Source organism: Mastigoproctus giganteus, chromosome 10, assembly GCF_048544385.1.
Source record: "Mastigoproctus giganteus isolate SK-2022 chromosome 10, ASM4854438v1, whole genome shotgun sequence".
NCBI classification, from domain to species: domain Eukaryota; kingdom Metazoa; phylum Arthropoda; class Arachnida; order Uropygi; family Thelyphonidae; genus Mastigoproctus; species Mastigoproctus giganteus.
In genome coordinates this window covers 196,612,175-196,634,064 of record NC_143584.1, presented here as the reverse complement: position 1 = coordinate 196,634,064, position 21,890 = coordinate 196,612,175, and the positions used below count along the sequence as shown (strand labels likewise).

The following is a 21,890-nucleotide window of genomic DNA, read 5'->3' as shown; positions in this document are numbered from 1 at the left end:
GTCTCTTGCCAAAGCTACTGGCCGCAAATTTTGCACATCTCTGTTCCCACCTCTCTCCAAACCAAATGGTTCTGTTGTCACTTCAGCCAAGGATAAAGCTGTCTTGCTGACATCCCATTTTTCTTCCAAATCATGTATTAACGAACTTGGTAAAGCACCTCCCACCATTCCCAACACGCTGCATTCAATGCCTCCTGTGGACTTCGTTCAAAACGATGTCAGATGGGTTTTGATGCTATGAAAACTCCAGTTCCCGATGGTATTTTTCCACTTGTTCTCCAAACCTGTGCTCCAGAACTTACTCCTATTCTTTGCCACCTTTTTCACTTTCTTATTCCAAGGGTGTTTTTCCTTCTGCTTGGAAATTTGCTCATATCCAGCCAGTTCCTAAAAAGGGAGGGTGACAAACCCCTCCCATCCAATTATCGTCCCATTGCAATTACTTCTACTCTTTCTAAAGTAATGGAGAAATCAATTAACCGCCTACTCAAAAACTACCTACAAACCTTCCGTCTGATCAACGATCGCCGGTGTGGATTCCGCCAGTGTCGATCCACTGGCGATATTCTGGCTTATGTTACCCATTTATGGACTAATTCAATGGAAAGGTTAGGTGAAATAGAAATAGTTTCTCTTGTCATCTCAAAGTCTTTCGATCGTGTTTGGCATAAAGGTCTTCTAAACAAGCTTCCATCTTATGGTTTGCCAACTGTTTTTTGTAATTGGTTATCCAGTTTTCTCTTTGTTCGTTCACTGAGGGTGATGGTAGTTGTCTCTCTACCTTCTAACGTCTCCACTAATGCCAGTGTCCCCCAATCTTTTCCTTTTTTATATTAATGACCTTCTTCCATTGATCGGAAAACCTATCCATAGTTTTGCCGATGAGAGCACATTGCATTCCACTTTTCATTTTGAGAAAACTTGCCTGCTGAATCAGCTCCAAACTCTCGAAAATCTGTTTCCAATTCCTTAAATTCCGATCTTCAGATAAATTCTCCAGTGGGGCAAGGAAAAATTAGTTCATATCAGACCTTCCAAAACTCAGTATTGTCTTATTTTTATTTATTTATTTATTTTTTTTTTTATGAAAACCCCAAACACGAAAGGTATCAAAACCTAGAGTACTTAGTACCGTGCATGGGTTGAAGGAGAAGTATAGGGGAAGGAGGATGCCGGAAACTTTGCTCTAGAGATTAAACATGGGTTTCACCACTTCAAGCCTCCAATAAGCAAAGTGGTGGTATTTCACCCGTTGATGAAAGTCATCTACCATATATCTCGCAAAAAGGATTCTTCTGCTGGTATGCATATCTTTGGTGACACTCCGATTTCTAGCCAAAATGATATATCTCTTTTGTTGAATACCCTGACTTCTAATCTCTCTTGGCACAAGCACATTGCAAATATTGCTTCCTCTGCGTCTAAAAAACTTGGTTTTCTCTTTCGCTCTCGGCGTTACTTTTCTTCCAAACATCTGCTGACTCTGTATAAATCCCATCGCCCTACCATGGAATATTGTTCTCACGTCTGGGGTGGTGCCCCAAAAACCTCTGAGTCTTCTAGATTCCATTCCGAAGAGGGCAGTTAGGTTAATTAATGATTCATCTCTAACAGGGTCTCTCCATTCGCTGTCTCATAGACGTACTGTTTCTTCTGCATGCCTCTTCTACAGATACTTCCATGGGCACTGTTCTTCTGAATTGGCTTCTATAATTCCCGCCCTCTCTTTCAAAACAGTCCGAACACGTACAGCCACCAAACAACATCCATTCACTGGCCATCTTCTAACTCACAGAACCAACTTTTCATCTTCCTCGTTTATTCATTCAACTGCCGTTTTCTGGAACAACCTTCCTTCATACGTATTTCCTGAAAATTACAGTCTAGAGATGTTCAAGTCCAATGTGAACAAATGTCTTCTTTCACCTTCTCAACATCTAACCCAAGCACGGTACTAAGTACTATAGTTTCTAATACCTGTCGTGTTTGTGCTTACCATAAAAAAAAAAAAAAAAGCAATAGGGAAAATTTTGACTAACTGTCCAAAAGATCGGAAACCTTTTCCAATTGGTTCCAATAGATAAATAACGATAAGTTTTGAGAATTGAAATTTGCCGCATGGCATGAACAAAAGTATACATCTAATACATGCTATACTTTACGCTTTGCTGGTTCCGCTTACACGAATCAAGCACGGGCAAGTCAGGTGATCGTTCCGATTTGCAGAAAGCTGTTTTTCTTGGATCCCACTTTTCAGGAGTCACAATTTAGAAAACAAAAGTAGTCAATAATGCGTTGGAATCAATCATCTCAAAAGTATACATTGCGTGGAAGACAAAAGCAGAAAAAACAACTTTAATTAATTGGAATACACGGGACAGAATTTCGGTTGTCTAAAATAGAGAGACCACAGAAATTTTAAGCGAAATGTGTGTCTGAATTGAAGGTCCAGTGCAGAAAATGTCTGAAAAATTACAAATTAATGGAATAAAATGACCCATTTCCAATCGAAATTTGCGGGGGGAAATTATATGCGCATACATGAAAGCGACTTCTTTTTTGCAAACATCGAGCGATTTAACTTGCTGCCATTGTTAACTCTGGAGTGATGAGGTTCAGAAAAACATGTCTGCTGAGTGTCAATTTACACTTTTTGTTTAGCACCAATAGTATTAGCCTTTAATGATATATTGTATTATCCTTTGTAGCCTTGTATTAGCCTTTACTGTAAACTCCTGGTTTGTAGCCGTGAAGTACATGGCTGCAATAAATTGTATGCAATAAAGATTTCTTCTTTTCTTCTTCTTCTAGTTCTTCTAGTAGTGTGAAACATAACTCGAACATCATGCAGGCAAGCATCCAGTCTTTCTCGTGTTTATCACTAAGGCAGATCGAGGTGGCAGTATGATATTCTGATAGTTTCTCTTGCAAAGAACTGGGTCCAGTCATAATATTATTCGCAAGTTATATAACCTCAAATATATGGTTTTTTTTCTCATTTCGAACCAGCTTCTCGCTGAAGTCCCTCAGTGTTGCACCTATTGCTTTAGTTTCTTTAAGATTTCTAATACGTAATTGCAAAACCCTACATGAGAGATTCGAAATTTAGTTTCAGCTTCTAATAAGGTTTCTGTGAAGATTGTTTTGTGGACAGTCGTACAGCCAGCAGAACCTGACATAAATGAAACGTAAATGGTGCAATACAAGTAGCACCGTTCAAGAATATATCACGCAAAAGTAACAAAGCTTTAAGAGTAAAACTACCATCTGGTGATAATAAAATGACTTCTTAAGGAATGTGGATATTAAAAGACTTTATACATATTTTTTTAAATAGAAGATACCTTTATGAACTGTTCAGAACATATTCAACTAAAATATGAAATATAGTGACGGAACATGTGTACAACACATATGTCTAGACAATAATATCCAAAACTTATGTACGATGTTACCTGCTATGAGGATTAATTTGAATTTAATCTATACAAGGTTTCTTGTTTTTAGGAGCATCAGCAACTAAGGCCATATTGCTCCGGGGATATACGGTGGTCATTCCCTGACCTTTCCGAATCCTCCATATTTGGTGGCTCACGGGCTCGAACGCCGGTCTAATCAAGAAGCGTGTGCTAAGCACTGCTACTCCTGCCCACCTAGCTACGGAGGCGCCCCACGGCTTTGGCCAAAATCGTAAAAAATGAAATAGAATACACTTTTTACAGAAGTAAAATTTCGTCAGAAATTTTCATAAAAGAGTGAAAGCTTTAACTATGTAGTCAAGGGAATTCTCATCGGCAAAGGGGTTTTTACCAATCATCAGTAGAATGAAATGGTGCTAAAAGCCTTTCTAAGAGGAAGCTAGAAGTTCTGTCATGCGAATTAGTCATTTCTCGTTCAGGACATCTGGTAATTCGCAATATTCTCAAATATACTTGCTGTAACACTTTTGGTAAGAAGATGAAAGGAAGAAGAGAACTTGAATCGCGTTTGCTCTTCAAAACAAGGAGAGATAGTTCACTTGCAAAATTTTTTGGAAAAAGTTTTCATGCAACACATCTGAGAGAATATTTTCAGGAGAATTCTTTCAGCTGTTCAATCTCTGATAAAAATAAAATTCACAGCAATTGGAAGACATAACAGTAATCTCCAAGTTTTACTTAATTGAAAAACTTTCAGCTGTCTAACTTGTGGTACGCGTTTCTCACGAAAGAGATATTTCAAAAAACATCTCAGTTCACACTTGGGAAAAACATTTCGGTCGTTAAAGCTGTGAGAAGTCCTCAGAGAGAGAAAGAAATGCTTACAAACCAACTCAAAGATATTAATGAAAAAACTTTCAGTTGTGGAACTTGCCAGAAGACGTTCTCACTGAGAGGACAACTTAAAACACATCTCATTATTCGTAGTGGAGAATAACCTTTCAGCTTTTCTACCTGTGACAAGTTCTCAAAAACAGAAGACCTCAAAACCCATTGCAGGGTTCATACTGGAGAAAAACCTTTCAGCTGTCCAATCCGTCAGAAGTTCTCAAGGAGAGGATACCTCCAAACCCATGTGTTAGTAAGTGTGATTTAGAAGTGTAGTTTTGATTGCTTGTATTGTGTTCCTCTTTATAAATACTACTAAGGATGGAAACTATGTGGAAGGGCTGTAGGGACATTCAGGCATACATCGATGAAGTAAGCAACTATTTATTTGAAAGTCCAGGATGGCTCTGTGGTAAGTCTACCACCAGCGTTAGGGCGGAATGAAAAAAAAAAAAAAAATAATAATAATTATAAATGGCGGCTGGGTAATTGTTTTCAGTAAAAAGAAGAAATAGGATAAATATAAATGCTGTCAAGAACTCTATAAAATCAAACATGCCATAAAATTGTTATCCTACTTGTTGGAATAGCGATATACTATGTACTTGTGTTACAATAGCTGCATATTAAACTTCTTTGTACTGAACACTGCAGGACAAACTCTGATGATTTGAAATGTCCAGTGAATACAACCAAAATTAGAGCAGCAATCCAGAGAGAATATCTAAGTTGAACAATTAGGTGATATTGATGGAAACTTGGAAGTTTTTGTTTTCTATTTGATAACTGGTTTTTCTAATTCATTTAATTCATTTAACTTGTTGGAGGCGAGATTCTTGATTTTAATAAAAACTATTAAAGAAACAAATATTGGACACCCAGTCAGTTAATTGCTACTTTCTTCGCTAATGAATCTTAAGAACCACCAGCTGTTTTTCGAATCCCAGATTGTTTATGTCGTGTGTGTTTCTCCATCACTCGTAAACTGATGTTTTAAACACGGGCCATCTGCATGTTATCCTCAAGTAACGTCCATTACAGAGCTTCCGGTTTTGTGCAAGACAGCCTTAAAACACTTCTGGTATATCGAATATGGTGTTTAAATTTACATAGATTTGGATTTCTAACTCCCAGAATATCAAGTGTTGGAGACGATTTTTTTGATTTTAATAAAAACAGTTAAACGAACGCATGCAATTTAAAGTACACTACTGCTATTTAAAGATATGCAACGATATTGCTGAGGTAGTGTTTTTTCTTCCAGATACATATTGATTTTTGTCGAGAAATTAGCATTAGTAGAGGCATTTGATGCAAGAAAGCAAGCTTATGCAGCATCAGCCAAAAAAAAAAAGAAACCCACTTCCACTTCACCCCTCTGTTCGTTCAAAATGCGCGCAGCGGGGTCGGATATACCTGGTGGGGGAATTTATATGTATATTTTTTTGAAAAGTAAGGCCACTTTGATGAAAATATTAGTTTCTTCTACACAACACTTTATTCAGTTCAACGACAGCTCTCAGTCACGTATCATTGTTCGTTTTGCATAGTTGTAAAAATTTCGGAGTTTTGTAATAGAAACGTTTATTTCTGTTTTTATTAAATTCAAGATTTAGTTAATGGTGAAGAGTCACCGAAAATGATACACTGTTTACTAAATTGTAAGGGTCTACAAAAATCGTACTCTTTACTCTATTTTAGGCCTATATACAATTTATAACAGATTAACTCTGATAAAATTCAAGAAGGATCACACAAGGATGATAAAAAAAAAAAAAAAAAACACCCAGCAATTCTGGACCATTTAGAGATGCGTCTAGACGTATCAGAGGTCCCAACGTGTGGCAGTTGAACACATCCCACATCATTACCGACCGTCCACCTGCCTGAGCAGTTCATTATTCATATGACGGGTGCAGAGCTTCGTGCGGTTTCCTCCAAATACGCATCCTCCTGTCCGCTCGAAATAACTGGGAACAGGACACGTCGGACCAGAAGACCCGCATTCAAGGTGCAGTGAGTGCCGATGTTCTTTTACCCAGTTATGGTGTAGAGTCCTGTGTCGTTGATGTTAACAATGGGATTCTGGTGGGACAGCAGCTTCTATAACCTATTGCAACTAATGATTATCTGAATGTCTTGGTGGAGACGTTTCTGGCACCGACCACATTGAAGTTGGCGTTGATTTCGAACAGGGATAGTGCAATTTCTGTACGACCTCCGCGACATATCGATCAAAACGCCAGTCAGCTGCTATCAACCCTCTTTCGAAGTCGGTTAACTCACTAGATTTATCCATATTGGCATCGAATTACTGTCTACGTGAATGAAGTGTACCGATATACTTGCCAAGCAGCGTGTTCGTCCACTAGTGAGAGGGGTGACAGCGTGGTGTTAGCCAGAAGCAGATATTACATAAATTCTGTCCTTTTAGGGTATTCTGGTGAAACATAGACAAGCAATATCAAACAAGTAAATAGCGGAAATATTTTGCAAAATGTTGAGGGAATGTTTTCCTGGTAATCCACGCGAATACCCATATTCTCAGAGTTCACTTTGAATGCTAAAATCTAACGTCCGTTGTGATTTATAAGGTACACCTCTCTATCCAAATGTCACAAATGCGTTCCAGCAGAATATTCTGCCGCGCCCTGTTGCCAATACTGTTCGAGTTTTGATTTTTTTTTCCGAGCATGAAAGTGATTTCCAGATGATACGGTTGCTGCTAGATATGAATCCCATTGAACATTCCCAGGATTACGTTTATTCGGAAATTCAGAATTTGAATCTTCGGCCATCGATATTCCGTGATAAACCCTCTTTCATTTTCCAGAGAAGAAATTTTCAGTTTATTATTTAATGTCTGGTCTGTTAGTGAATCCAGAATATCAAGAATTGTTATTATTATTTTTATTTCAGAGACTGCATTATATGACAGAATATCTTCGAATTTTTCTTATGAAATCGAAATCGTGTTCTCTTAAAATTATATTTTAATTATTTCGTACTTCTTCTGTGAACAGTAAGCCCTGACTCCTAAGATGACAACAAAAAAATAGATTCTTCGTTTTTCCATCTTATGCTATCGTGATATCAAAACGTAGCCCACACCAATAATGCCCTGACAGGCCACAAAATACTTTGTTAATGAATACATATAAGATATTTTAATGTAACCTGCCTGAAGTCATTGGTAAGATCACCTCTGCACATTAATAATTGTTGACAGCACCATGAATCAACACAGCAGGTCTAGATTAAAAGTTCTGGATAAGGTAAGAGAGAACTGTGTATTTTTTGTTTATCAGTTTATTATTGTGGTTGCATGAATACAGACCACGTTATGAGAACGTTGAAACAAATTTAAACGAAAATACTTTTAAATATATATAAAAAATAATATATTGTGTTATCCATTTTAAAAGTAACGCAAAGAATTTTCACTCTGTGGCCAAAATATTAGAAACCTTTTGCATTTGCTCTCAATAGATGTCGAATTAAGTTAGGAAATTATAAATTGCCATATGATATGACCAAAAGTTCCTTATTATCTTGTAAATACTGTAAACTTTCCTCGAGTTATTATTATTATTATTATTAAAATCAGTTTATTTCCCAAGAAACCTTGGGTCACCCCGGGACGGCTCTGTGCCAGAAGGGTGTGAATACAGACTAAGGTGCGAGGAACACAATGTACAATAAACAAGAGTACATGCGTGCTCGACCCGAGACTTTTACAGGATTAAATATACAATAATGTACAAAATATACAGTAATATACAAAATATATGATTGCATACAAATAGGCAAGTTAAAAAAAAGGTCTGTCCAGGAGCAGGTGAGTATTATAAGTTCATAATCTGGTAACAGTTCTTGAGGATTTCCTTCCTGTAGGGCTTGTCTTCACAGAACCTATCAGGGTGGATCCTCAATTTATTGAAGATCCGAAGACAATTGGCTGGAAACATGTTCCTCAGGGAATCAATGCTTGACAGCGAAAGACGTAGAGGGAGACAGGAGTCGGGGTGCTTCCCTCTTGCCCTCCTTGGGCCAGAGATTAATGTGGACACTGATGGAGCATCAATTCGCCTCGTTATAAGCCGTGCAAGCGTGAGGACATTTTTTGTCATGATGATATGTCTCCAGGGAGTGGTGCCTAGATTTGCTTGTAGGATAGATCTGGAGATAGTTAGGGGGTGGCCTACCACCCTGTTCATCCATCTAAGCAACCAGTACTCTAAACTAAGATACTTCTGAAGGTATGAGGCAGGGGCAGATGACCAAATTTCTGAAGCATAGAGAGGAATCGGCGTAATACACCTCAGGATGTGCCGAACAAGCAGCGCTGGCTGATGCACACCAACGAGCTCTTGACGCACTGCCCAAAGAGCAGCGTACGTCTTCTGCCTCATCCTGGCAAAGTGAGGCTGAAATGTGAGTCCAACGTCCCAAGTGAGGCCAAGATCAGTATGAGAGGTCACCTTTTGCACCGGTTCCCCACTCACAAAGATTTGGATATCATTTTTGGCTTTCTTCTTGGTTATCGTCAGTTGTGCTGATTTAGAAGGGCTCAGATGCAGCCCTATTGTGGCAAGATAACTTTCCAAGCTCAGTATCTGCCTAGAAGCTTGTTGGTTGATATCATGAATCTGATGATTATGATCTGAGCTCACGTAGAACTTCAGATCGTCGGCATAAGAAACAAAGTTCGGATTCTGAGCAAGGAAAGGCTCCAAAACTGCTGCAAACAGGATAGCTGACAGTACGCTTCCTTGTGGGATGCCTCTTGAGACGTCAATAGTTACTTGAAAGTCATTGTGGGTCACAGACAGATGTCTAGGGAGTAAAATAGACTTCAAAATTTGAAGTAAGGTATCCGCCAGGCCGAAGTAATGTTTCAGAATGGTAAAAAGAGCTGGGAGGTGTATTCTATCATAAGCCGATTTTATGTCGAGGAAAATGATATCAATCTGTGATTTGTTGTTAAGGGTGTGCTGAATTCTGAAGAGGGTATCAAGAAGATTGGTAGTTGTCGATCTCCTTTGTAGAACGGTATGGAGGTACTCGGGTCTGTGTGCAAAGCAATGCTGGGCAATTGTTGGCTGAATTACTTTTTCGAAAATTTTGAGTAAAGAACAACTGATGGATATTGGTCTCAGGTCTTTAGGAGATTTGGGTTTCTTGATCTTTGGAATGGGCTTAACATGGTAAGTTTTCCAAATTGAAGGAACTATTCCAGATTGCAGAATTTGTCTGAAAAGGTGAAGGAGAAGGTCGACTATATATGGGCTGCAAATTTTGATAATAAAGAGTGGGAAACCATCCGGACCTACAGTGGCTTTAACGAAACAGGCCTACGCGCTCTGGATTCATTGAGGAATTTTTATTACGGCTGACACAGAGCGTACAAATAAAAAAATTCATCGACTCACACCGCGATGTCGTGGTGGTAGACAGATCCCACCATTACCTAAAGCGTACCTGGTTGGAATCGTTGAATATAAAATCTTCGGATAAATCCTTGAACAGGAACAGTGGTTGCCAAATCAACCCGATCACAGAGTCAGTAGTTCTATCATTGGACAAACGCTGGCCACGTCATCATGCGTCACAGCCACAGACGTCAACAAACAATTAAACCTCGCGTCTCACGCACCTGGCAGTGCACATCTTCTTTCCAACTGCCATTCATGTATTTTTAATTCTGAAGAAGGCTACCATATAGCCGAAAGCTCATATATTTCTTCTTTATTTGTACGCTCTGTGTCAGCCGTAATAAAAATTCCTTACAGTGGCTTTGTTGGGTAGTTTATTGATGACATCTATTAGGGTCTCTCTAGTTATTTCTATTTCAGACAAGTGTGCCCTAGGTAACCAGTCGTGCGAGAGAAAGGAATCAGAGTCAGGAAAATCTGCCTGCTGTAAGCTGAACTGTGCCCATTCCTGGACCAGCTTTTTGTCAATGGCTAGATGATGATGATGATGCGAAAGGATCCTTCTACCACTCTTCAACCTATTGAGAACAGCTTGGTTAAGGACCAGCCTTTTCTTTTTCAAGAAGCAAGCTCTTTCTTTCTTAAAAATGGAATGGTCTGAGGGAAGTTGAGTTTTCTGCCATTTCCGGTAGGCCTTCTGCTTCTTGATGAAAGCCATCTTAGTTTCCTTATTGAAACCCCGATTCGACCTGTTACCACTCCTGGTGATTCTGGCTGCACCATGTAGTGCAATTAACTTCAGTTGTTCCGACAAGAGCATAATGGCATCCTCCAACGACTCAGAATAGAGACGCCCCCAGTCAAACCCAATCAAGCATTGGAGAATGATCTCTGGCTTCAGATATTTGGTAGAGAAGGCTATCCTAGGCAATTCAGCAGAGTACTCGTCAGGTAACACAAGAGAATTGCTCTGTAAGGATAGTTGACATGCAATTGGCGAGTGATCAGATTGGAATCGAAAGTTGCTAGGTATGAGTTTAATATCTTGTAAGTTGTGGAAGATTAGGTCCAGCGCTTGACACGCTCTAGTTGGTTGCGTCACTAACCGTGTAAGGTTAAAGGCCCGAAGAGTGGCCTCAAGGCCCTCAAGAGCATTCCCATGCCTGGGCAGTGGCAAGTTAAAATCACCTGCTACAACAGTTGGAATTTTAGGCATTAAGTTGGTTGCTAACCACGTGAGCAGCTCCGCTCTAGAGTCATCATTGTGGTCCGGAGGAAGGTAAACCAGACAGCATTGGATTTGAAGAAGTGGACTCCTCAGCGTCAGGGAGACTGCCTCAAAGTTGTTAGACTGGCTCACTCGTGTCCTTATTGGCTGGAAGCGATCGTTGAACAGGATTTCAACACCTCCGCCTCGCCCGTTAATTCTGTGATTCCCAATGTGTTTGTAAGGGGTGTTGAAATGGGTAAGATCAAGCTGTCTATCTGCCGCTAACCATGTTTCCGTAAGGCAGATGACATCAAACTCATTAAGCAATAGGAGTGTCTGGAGACAATGAAGCTTGTTTTTTAGGCTGCGTACATTCTGCATAAACCAAAGAATCTCTCCTTCGTGTGAACCTGGTAGCAAGTCATCCTTTTGTAGCTAAGGTTGTTTATCTCGCCTGGATCCGCTGTAAGTGGTCGATCTGCTCCTCTCTTGGAACGGCTTTATAAGGATGCCTTACTGAGTTTCTTACTTAATCCAGTCATGAGCAAGACAGGTTCTTTCAATTTACAGAAAGTTGTTCTTGTTGTGATGGGCAGGAGTCGAATTTGCGAAAAAGTAAATCACTAACGTGTTTGAATAAGTTATGTCAAAAGTATGCAAAGATTGGAAGAAAAAATAAAAATGCAGCTCTAAAATAAAGGAATGTAGTGGAAAGTCGATACTTTAAGGATGCGGCCACAGAAGTTTAATACCAACTGTGCTTCAAAATAAGGAATTAGTGAAAAATTAAATTTGGGAAAAGAAATGCCGATTTCCAATGAACTATGCACAGGAATTTGAGAAATGTGGGATTTTTGAGTTTTGTGCTGACACAAAAGCCCACGCTATATTTAAAAATTGAAAGAAATATTTTAATTGAGCAGTGCCACCAACGCCAAGACTGAACTGTCGTATAGTAGAAAAAAAAAAACGATCGTGTGGTATAACGAGGGAAAATTTAAAATTTTTTTGAACGAGTGTGAAACGATGGCGTGAGCCTCGTATATCCAGACTTAATTATCCACCACTCAAAGAATGGAGATAGACTATAATATTCGTTTTATTCTGTTGCTTCGAACTGAGACAAGTCATACCTTTAGAAGTTTAGATTGTCAGGTTATCTGCAATAAATATCTTTTCTTTTTTTTTTTTTTTTCTTTTTTGTGGTATCTAACGAAATTCATCCTGCATTGCTTCACTTTTTAACATTATTGCGATGAATTCTTTTATTTTTTCGTGAATGAAGTGAACCGATATACCTGTACAAGTAGTGCGTTCGTATAGTAGTGAGAGGGTCGACAGCGGCGTGGTGATCAGGAACCAGGTATCCCATGAATTCTGTCCTTTCAGTGTATTATGCTAAAACAGGCAGAAGCAATATCATACAAGTAATATCATACATTCCCCTAATATTTTGCGAAATATTAGGGGAATGTTTCCTCGAAATCCCTTTGAAAACCAATATAAATACCTATATCCACTAAAAATTTTAATACACGTTTAATAAAAAATGGTTTGCAGTTTTCGAGGTTAAACTGGCCTCTTCGTCAACAAATACTAACAAAATGTGACGTTAGAAACAAAATTTTAAAGGACGTAGTTGTTCGCGCAATGATGCGTGCGTGAGCACGAGGTTGACCCTTTAACCACTAGGTTGGTGTTCATTATTTAGTCTCAAAACGGTTGCTTCTAAGATAGCGTGCAGTCTCATTCCCTTCAAGCGGTTCATAGTTCTTGAATTACATAGTGTAAAAAAGTATCTGCAGAGCGTAGTGTCTCAAAACTTTATTAGACATTTGGATACACAACATAGTCGAGACCAGTTAATTAGCGGGTCTCGACTACTCAAGTTGTCTGTCCAACAGTTCTTGAATTACATGATATATTAAGCGATTCTAGCCTGAAGCAGTGGCGAAAATGTCTGACTGCTCGGACTGGTCAATCATTTCGTAATCGCACTTGGGGTTAAGGTCGTGGTGGGTCGACCAGAAGTGTTCCGTGATTCCGGAACACTTCTGGTCGACTTAGCAAGGCAAATCGATCTGTCGTGTACTGCAAGGTTGGCTTGAAGCCGTCTCGAGGTCTGCCCTATGTAGCAGCTGTCACAATCTTTGCAGGTTATGCGGTATACTACACCGCTGCGCAAGAGAGGGGCGACTTGAGTTTTCCCTTTGGAAACCAGAGAACGCAAGTTTCTACCAGGTAGCAAGCATTTTATGTTGTATTATCGAAGGATTTTTGAAATCTGGCCCGACCTGCTCGGATAGTAGGGAATGTAGGCGGTAGGTACATTGTCATGAATTGATGGCGGTCTCGGGTGGATTGCTAGCTTCCAAAAAGCACTTTTGCAATATGTGGGATGGATATTCACAATTGACCAAGTCTGTCCTCACTCTGGAAATCAGGTTGCTTCTAGCTTCATCTGTGGTGGAATGGCTCCAAGCCCTGGAGAACAGGGTGTGGACGGAACTGTTCAGATGACTTGGGATGTGGCCAGGTATGTAGTTGGTGAACTGACCGCATCACCCTGGCTTGTGGTATACTGAGGTTTCCAGGTGGGTGCCCACGCGTTTTACCAGAACATCCAACAATGGAAGGTACAACTGTATCCGTTAAAATTTTGTCACTAACGTCTCCATTTTGTTAGAATTTCCTGACGAAGAGGACCGTATAGCCTCGAAAGCTGCAAATCATTTGTAATTAAATGTTTATTAAAATTTTAATGGACATTCGTATTTATATTTCAGCAACGGATTCCAGTAATATAGGCCCATTTACTCACATAAAACGATAATTATGAAAATGGTCGTGTGTTCATTTTCCTATTCTTTTTTGGGTAGTTATTTTTTCTATACAAAAATATTTTCTATATTTTTCTGTACTGTAGATTTAAAAGCTTAACGTATATAAATTCTGTGAATGAACACTTTTAAATTGTTTCTCAGATAAAATTTAAATGAACAGTTATCAATTATTCCAAAAAAAAAAACGAAACCTTTTCGATAGTATCACTTTGACAACTCACAACAAAATTACATTCTCTTTTTGGAGCAAACCAAATTATTTAGAATTTTGTTCAGTTAATAAAGCCAAGAGTTTATAAATTTCCCACATCATAGATAAGATTTAAGTACTCCGATTTTAAGAATTATTAGAAAAATGGAGACACAAATAAAAATTATAGCAAGTTTATAAAATCCAATGATACAGATATCACAAATGATAAGTGTTTTTGTACCAACAGTGCCCACCATTATTTTTTTATTATTATTATTAATTTATTTTTCTGTTGAAGAGACACCCGTGGGACAGCCATTGGCTATAAGGCTGTTAGTTACATTTTAAGGTGTGAAGTGGACACATAGCAAGATGACAGAAAGTCCACGGGACATTCACACTGAAAGGTTGAATACAGAATTTTAGAATACATGAGTAATTATGATTTTATAAGAGAATATTTAAAATTTTGACATCTTCGGTTTAGAGATGAGTCTAGACGTATCAGAGGTCGTAATGCGTTGCAGTTGAACACACTCCACATCATTACCAACCGTCTACCTTCCTGAAAAGTTCATTGTTCACATGACGGGTGCATAGCTTCGTGCGGTTTCCGCAAGATACGCCTCGTACTGTCCACTTGAAATAACTTGAAACAGGACAACCCGTTCCAGGAGACCCATCTCCAATCATCTAAGGTCAAGTGTCGATGTTCTTCCACTCAGTTGAGGCGTAGGGTCCTCGTACTCTTGTGGGTCAGCGGCTCATATAACCTATTGTGGCTAATGATCACCTGAATGTCTTGGTGGAGACGTTTCTGGCAGGACCCTCATTGAAATCGGCGGTGATTTGTGCTACTGTGACTCTTCGGTTGGCTGAAACAATGCGAGACAGATGACGACGGCCACGATCATCTAACACCACCTTTCTCCGCCCACAGCGCTGTCCAAAATGAGGTGTTATTCGGGAAATGGTGTCCTTCCGATACACTTTTAATACTGTAGGACGGGGATAGTGCAATTTCTGTACCAACTCTGTGACAGAGTGAACCATGCGCCAATCACCCGCTATCATCCCTCTTTCGAAGACGGTTACCTCACTACGTTTATGAATAATTACACCGAATTTCCGTTTTCGTGAATGAAGTGCATCGATATACCTGTACAAGCGGTGCGTTCGTCTAGTAGTGAGAGGCGCGACAGCGTCGTGGTGATCAGGAACCAGGTATCCCAGGAATTCTGTCCTTTAAGTGTATTCTGGTGAAACAGACACAAGCAATATCAAACAAGTAACTTGCTGCAATATTTTGCGAAATGTTAAGGGAATGTTTTCCTCGAAATCGCTTTGAATACTCATACGCTTAGACTTCACTTTGAATGATGAAATCTAACGTCTGTTGTGACTTATCAGGTACACAGCTTATCTGGGCCATTTCTCTACCCACATGGCACAGATGCGTTCCACCAACCAATGATATTAGGGTCCCATGTAAATGATTACATATACCCATATTTATTTTGTTTGTAAATTGCGTGTGTTCACTGGTCGATTTTCCGGAAGAAAAAAAAACACATTTTTTCTGGGGGTGGGAAATCTCGCTATCTGTGCCTCAGCCTGACTAACTCAGACACGGAATGAAAAAAGCCCACTAAAGTTCTTCGCGTCATCGACGACATACGAACTGGGGCCTTTTCCAAACGGTATGGGATGGACGGTGATGTTATCAATGTGCTACACACGTAAGACCAGAATTATGCACGTTGCCGGCATTTTTCAAGCTTTGTCTTAGACCACGAAATCGACTTCCAGGGTCTACGGTCAACGCCGGATAAGAATCCCAATGAACATCCCCAGGATAACGTTTAGTGGAACATTCAGAATTTCAATCCTCCGCCATGAACTCTGGTAGACGTGCAGGACGCCATTCTGGAAACATGGTGCAACGTACCACGTACAAATTTCAGCGGTCTTAGAGAATCCGTGTGGTGGATACCGGTGGCAAGAGGAAGATATTATTATTATTATCAAGGCGGTCATGATGTTTTCAATGCCGATTTTATAAAATTAGCTTTGTTAATCTATTGGTTGTTTGTATATATATGAATAGATTTGTTTACTTCAATAAGTGGTATTTTATTTTCCAAAAAAAAAAAAAAAATCATTGGTTTTTATTACTTATCTGATCTGAGATTATTTATTCCTGTAAAACTTATTTCTGTTCGCACCATTGCTTGACTATTTCCATCTCATCATAGTCTGAGATGAATCCTGCCCAATTTTTTTTTTTCTGGTTTTACAAAAATATGAATATCACATAAAGGGTCTGGAGGAATTTTCTTCTGCGAATAGTTTTATCTTGTTTAAATGCAAGTTTTCATTTAAACGTTAACTTTTCCAATTATCAGCTCAGTATATCATCGATAATCCGTGATATTAATGGGAGGATGAACCCTCTTCCATAGAGAAAATTTAAATTTAATATTTAATGTCTTCTCTGTTATTGAATTCAGAATATAACGAATTATTATTTATTTTTTTTCACAGAGACTGCATTATATGGCAGAATATCTTGGAATTTCTCTTATGAAATCGAATTTTTGTTGTGTTTGCCATTTTCTTTATATTCGTAACTATTTTGTCCTCCTGCGAACAGTAAGCCCTGACTCCTAAGTTAAAAAAAAAAAAAAAAAAAATAGATTCTTCGTTTTTCCATCATATCCTATCTTTTTCTTAGTGATATGAAAACGTAGCCCACACCAATAATGCCCTGACAGGCCAAAAATACTGTGAGTTAATCAAATCATTTAAGAGATTTTAATGCAGCTCTGCCTGAAGTCACTGGTAAGCACATTTCTGTGCATTAATAAGTGTTGAGAGCACCATTAATCTACACAGCAGGTAAAAGTCTGAATATACTTTTCTGGATGATGTAAGAGAGAACTGTGTAATTCCTGTTTATCGGTTTTTTATTGTCGTTGCATTACTAAAGTCCAAGTTATGAGAAGTTTGAAAAATATTTAAACAAAAATTGTTTTAAATTAACAAAAATTGATCTCTTGTGTTATCAATATTAAATTTTCACTTACTGACCAAAATATTAGAAACCTTTTGCATTTGCACTCAATAGACACCAAAATTAAGTTAGGAGAATATAAATTGCCACATGGTATGTCCAAAAGTTCCTTATTATCTGTTAAATACTGTACGTTTTTTCCCGGTGCTTCTTAAACGATCCATTCATGAAGAAGACTGATGATTTCAATTTTCAGAAAGTTGTTTGCCTTGGAGCACGATTAGCTGCAGAGTAATTTGAGAAAAGGGAAATCACTACAGTCTTGGAAGAAATTATGTCAAAAGTGTACAAAGAGTGGAATTAAAAAGAAAAATGCACCTCTAAAATGAAGGAATACAGAGGAAAGTCGATATCTAATAAGAACTGTGAAGCAGAAGAGAGGTTTCAGTGTATTGAATAACTGAAAGATTCAATTTAGGCAAAGAAATGCTGATTTCAAATGAAATATGCGGCGGAATTTGAGCAATGTGGGATCTTTCAGTCCTCTGCTCATAAAAAAGCCCGTACTATATTTAAAAATTCGAATGATTTTAATGGAGCGGTGCAGCCAACGCCAAAACAACTGTGGAGAAGTAAAAAAAAGATCATTTGGTATAATCAGCGAAAATTAGCATTTTTTTTGAATCAGTAGTACAGTGAAACGTTGGCGTGAGCCTCGTGAATCGATGCATCCAGACTTCATTGTCGACCATGCAAGGAATGGATATATACTATAATATTCGTTGTATCCACTTGCTACGGACTAGGACCAGTGATACCTTTTAGAAATTTAGATGGTCAGGTTACCTGCAAAAAATATCTTTTTTTTTTTTTCTGTTTTCTGTTGACGTATCTGACCAACTTCATTATGCATTGCTTCACTTTTACCCCTACTGTGATGTAATTGTTTTAATACAATAGCACAGCTATCGACCGTGCAAATATTATAACTGCATAGTCCGAGCGACTAGTATTTTCAACGTCTACTCTGGCTGCTTAATTTTTCAAATCTAAGTCCAATTGAGGATGTCTGGAATTTGTTGGAAAGAGCATGTCAACTTCATAGTATAATGTCAACCACAGTACAGCAGCTTACAAATATCCTAATGGAAGAATGGGAAAATCTGGGGCTACACGTCCACAAATATTTAGTGCAATACATGGCAAAATGTTTACGGGCAGTATTTCGAGAAAAAGCTGACTACCTAGTTGTTGAATAAAGGTTTCAAAATTTTTGGACATTGAGTGTATATTTGATTACTGAATATGGTATTCATATGAATTTTTACCGTTTATTTTAGGGAGGAGGCAGCATATAAATAGAAAACAGGAGTTAACGTGAACACTGGTAATGGAAAGAACTACTTATCATAAAAATTCGAATTATCAGTTTTAAAGGATTCAGTTGGAAAATATTTAAAAACAGTAAATTTCTGAGAATCGAAAAGCTCCATATAATTTGAAACGATAGACCCGAAACTACATGTTTAGCACCTGCTTCGCCTATTGTAACAACACAGTGCACAACTGCAGAACTTAACAGGAAGAATAAATGAAATATTGCGCGTAGTATCAAACAGGAACATTGCAAAAAATAAAAAAAAATTTACAAGTCATACTACCATCAGATTATAATTAAATTACTTCATAATTATTGTGGTCGAAAATAGGCATTTACGCATCAAACACAGACCGTAAGGAATGATATTTCTTGGGAAATTAAGTGGGAGAAGTTCTCAGAGTTCAGATAACATTTCATGAGATTTTCAGCTGACAAACGAGTGTTCAGTAATTGTCAGTAAAAGGAAGTCTTAAAAGTTATCGCAAAGGTTACGTTTCACAAAAACGTTGCAAGTGTCCAAATTCTGTTAAACATTAAACGCGAGAAAACAATATACTATAGCATAACTCTGAGTTCAGAGTGAAGAATAACCGCTTCGCTGTTAAACCAATTGAGAAGTTTTCACAAAAAAAAAAAAAAAAAAAGTGCAAAAATATCACCTGAGGATGAAATTAAGGAGAAACCATTCATCTACCCAACATGTGAAAAGAAGTTCTCAAATTACAGGAAAACTCAGAAAAAATATCAGAATTCATAATAGAGAAAAACCTTTCAGCTGTCCAACATGTCAGAAGAAGTTCTCAAATAAAAACAGCCTGCAATATCATCTCAGGATTCATAGTGGAGAAAAACCTTTCAGCTGTCCAACATGTCAAAAGAAGTTCTCAGGTTTAGCTAAACTCAGACGCCATGTCAGAATTCATACTGGAGAAAAACCTTTCAGTTGCCCAAGCTGCGAGAAGAAGTTCTCATGTAAAACCGTCCTGCAATATCATCTCAGAATTCATAGTGGAGAAAAACCTTTCAGTTGCCCAATCTGTGAAAATAAGTTCTCACGTAATCACCACCTGAAAAATCATCTCAGAATCCATACTGGAGAAAAACCTTTTAGCTGTCCAACATGTCAGAAGAAGTTCTCACAGTCAGCGAGTCTCAGAATCCATGTCAGAATTCATAGTGGAGAAAAACCATTCAGTTGTCCAATCTGTGAGAAGAAGTTCTCAAGGTCATCGAAGCTCAGAAGCCATCTCAGAATTCATAGTGGAGAAAAACCGTTCAGTTGTCCAATCTGTGAGAAAAAGTTCTCAGAGTCAGGGAACCTCAAACTCCATGTCAGAATTCATACTGAAGAAAAACATTTCAGCTGTCCATCATGTGACAAGAAGTTCCTATGTAAAACCGGCCTGAAAAATCATCTCAGAATCCATACTGGAGAAAAACCTTTTAGCTGTCCAACATGTCAGAAGAGGTTCTCAGTTAAAAGCAGCCTCAAAGTTCATCTCAGAATCCATACTGGAGAAAAACCTTTTAGCTGTCCAACATGTCAGAAGAAGTTCTCAGTTAAAAGCAGCCTCAAAGTTCATCTCAGATTTCATACTGGAGAAAAACCTTTCAGCTGTCCAACATGTCAGAAGAAATTCTCACATTCGGCGAGTCTCAGAAGCCATGTCAGAATTCATAGTGGAGATAAACCGTTCAGTTGTCCAATCTGTGAGAAAAAGTTCTCACACTCTGCGAGCCTCAGACGGCATGTCAGTATTAATGCTGGAGAAAAATCTTTCAAATGCGAAACTTCTGTGGAGAATTCCTCAGAGAGTGGAAACTTTAGAAACCATCTCAATCTGGAGCAAAACCGTTCAGCTGTTCAAACTCTGAGAAGACGTTCTCAGAGAATTGTTAAGATGAGCGCAGAAAGAAAATATTCTCATAGAAGAAAACAAGATTCGGTCCTAGAATAAAGGAATACTAAATTTTCAAGCACTTCATAATGTACGGTTAAAATTGGTGTATAGCTAACAGCGGCATGATAGTGAGTTCATTTGGAAAAATGAAAACCATTGAATAAAATCAGAAATATGCCTTATTATAATCAGTATGTAAGAATTGTTTTTAATACTTTCAAAAAATATAACCTGTAGAATGATGAAATTAAATCGCACTGTATTTCTGTTGATTTTCTCTTTAAAACAACCTTCTGTTACATTTTTGTTGTAATACTTTATTCATTTGGATAATTAATTAAATTAAAATTGTTTCTTTTAATCAAATTTAAAAGAAAGTCATGGTGGCCTTTGAATTTCCATAACCTCACCGTGGCTCTGTCCCCACGAACAATATATACTCCTATATAATCATATAGTGGAACTCACTATCTCTCACTATCTCTGCAACAAAATTTCCCTTATATTGTGGACAGAATACCTCCGGTCATAGTTGCCACCTACCGCATTGACAACTTAATTGTCTACCTGAATCATAATGTAAAATCGATTCCTTCCTCTGCCATTTTTCATTCTTCGGTATTATAATTTATCTACTCCATCTCCAAATTTATACACTCTCTCTGAATTACAAAAAGCTTGCATTTTGCAAGTGTCTTGTTTCTACCTCTCTGATCATCCGAAAGATGTTCACAATTAGGAGGAATTCTAATTTGCAAGGTTATAAGCGCCCTTTGCTTATCGTATCATGCCTTTTAGCTCAATAAATCTGTTCCTGATTTTAGTATTAGTATTAGTATTAGTAATGGCCGCATGGCGCGAGAAAGCCTATGGCTTATACTGCACCAGCCAAAAAAAAAAAAAAAAAAAAAAAAAAAATCCGAACAAAACAATGATAAAAACAAAAAAAAAATAAATCATAATAATTAATTAAAAAAAAAGGATATTAACTATCATCCTATGCGTTTCCCTTACCCGAAAGTACTAACCAGATGACCTTTGAATTTCCCCAAACTGTCGGCCTCTGCCACCCATGAAGGCAAATTATTTCAGTAATTTATAACTCGCTGGCTAAAATAAAACTTCCTGAAGTCCAATCTAAACATTTCCCCCCGTAACTTTAATTTATGTCCCCTAGTTCTAGCATCATTTATAATCTTGAAAATTTCGTCCTCATTCATTTTACTGATGCCTCTCAGAGCCTTAAACACCTCAATCAAATATCCTCTAAGGTGTCTAGTTTCCAAACTCTGCAACCCACATATTCCTAGTCTTTCTTCATAAGGACGCCCCTTTGCCGATCTCACCAGGCGAGTTACCCGTCTTTGCACCCTTTCAAGAAGCTCGATGTCTTTCTTTAGGTGCGGTCTCCATACCTGAACACAGTATTCCAAGTGTGGTCCAACATAAGCCTTATATAATGGGATTATCACGTCCCTATCTCTTCTTGCAAAATTTCGATTGATCATCGAAAGGACACCATGGGCCTTCCTTGCAACCTGTTTAAAATGCTCAGTGAATTTCATGTCTGACCGTATCATAACACCTAAGTCCCTTTCCTCCAGTAC

The 21,890-nt window shown here is 38.3% G+C and overlaps 1 protein-coding gene across 1 annotated transcript in view; it reads left to right on the top strand.

Annotated features, from left to right (window-relative positions):
- Positions 1-20,402, top strand: part of LOC150079730 (uncharacterized) — a 29,713-nt gene extending 9,311 nt beyond the window's left edge. Inside the window, exon 2 of the mRNA XM_090383730.1 lies at positions 18,342-20,402. Coding sequence (XP_090239856.1) covers positions 19,048-20,340 — 1,293 coding nt within the window. The 5' untranslated portion in view covers positions 18,342-19,047 and the 3' untranslated portion in view covers positions 20,341-20,402. The remainder of the gene's footprint in view (positions 1-18,341) is intronic.
- The last annotated feature ends 1,488 nt before the right edge of the window (positions 20,403-21,890 follow it).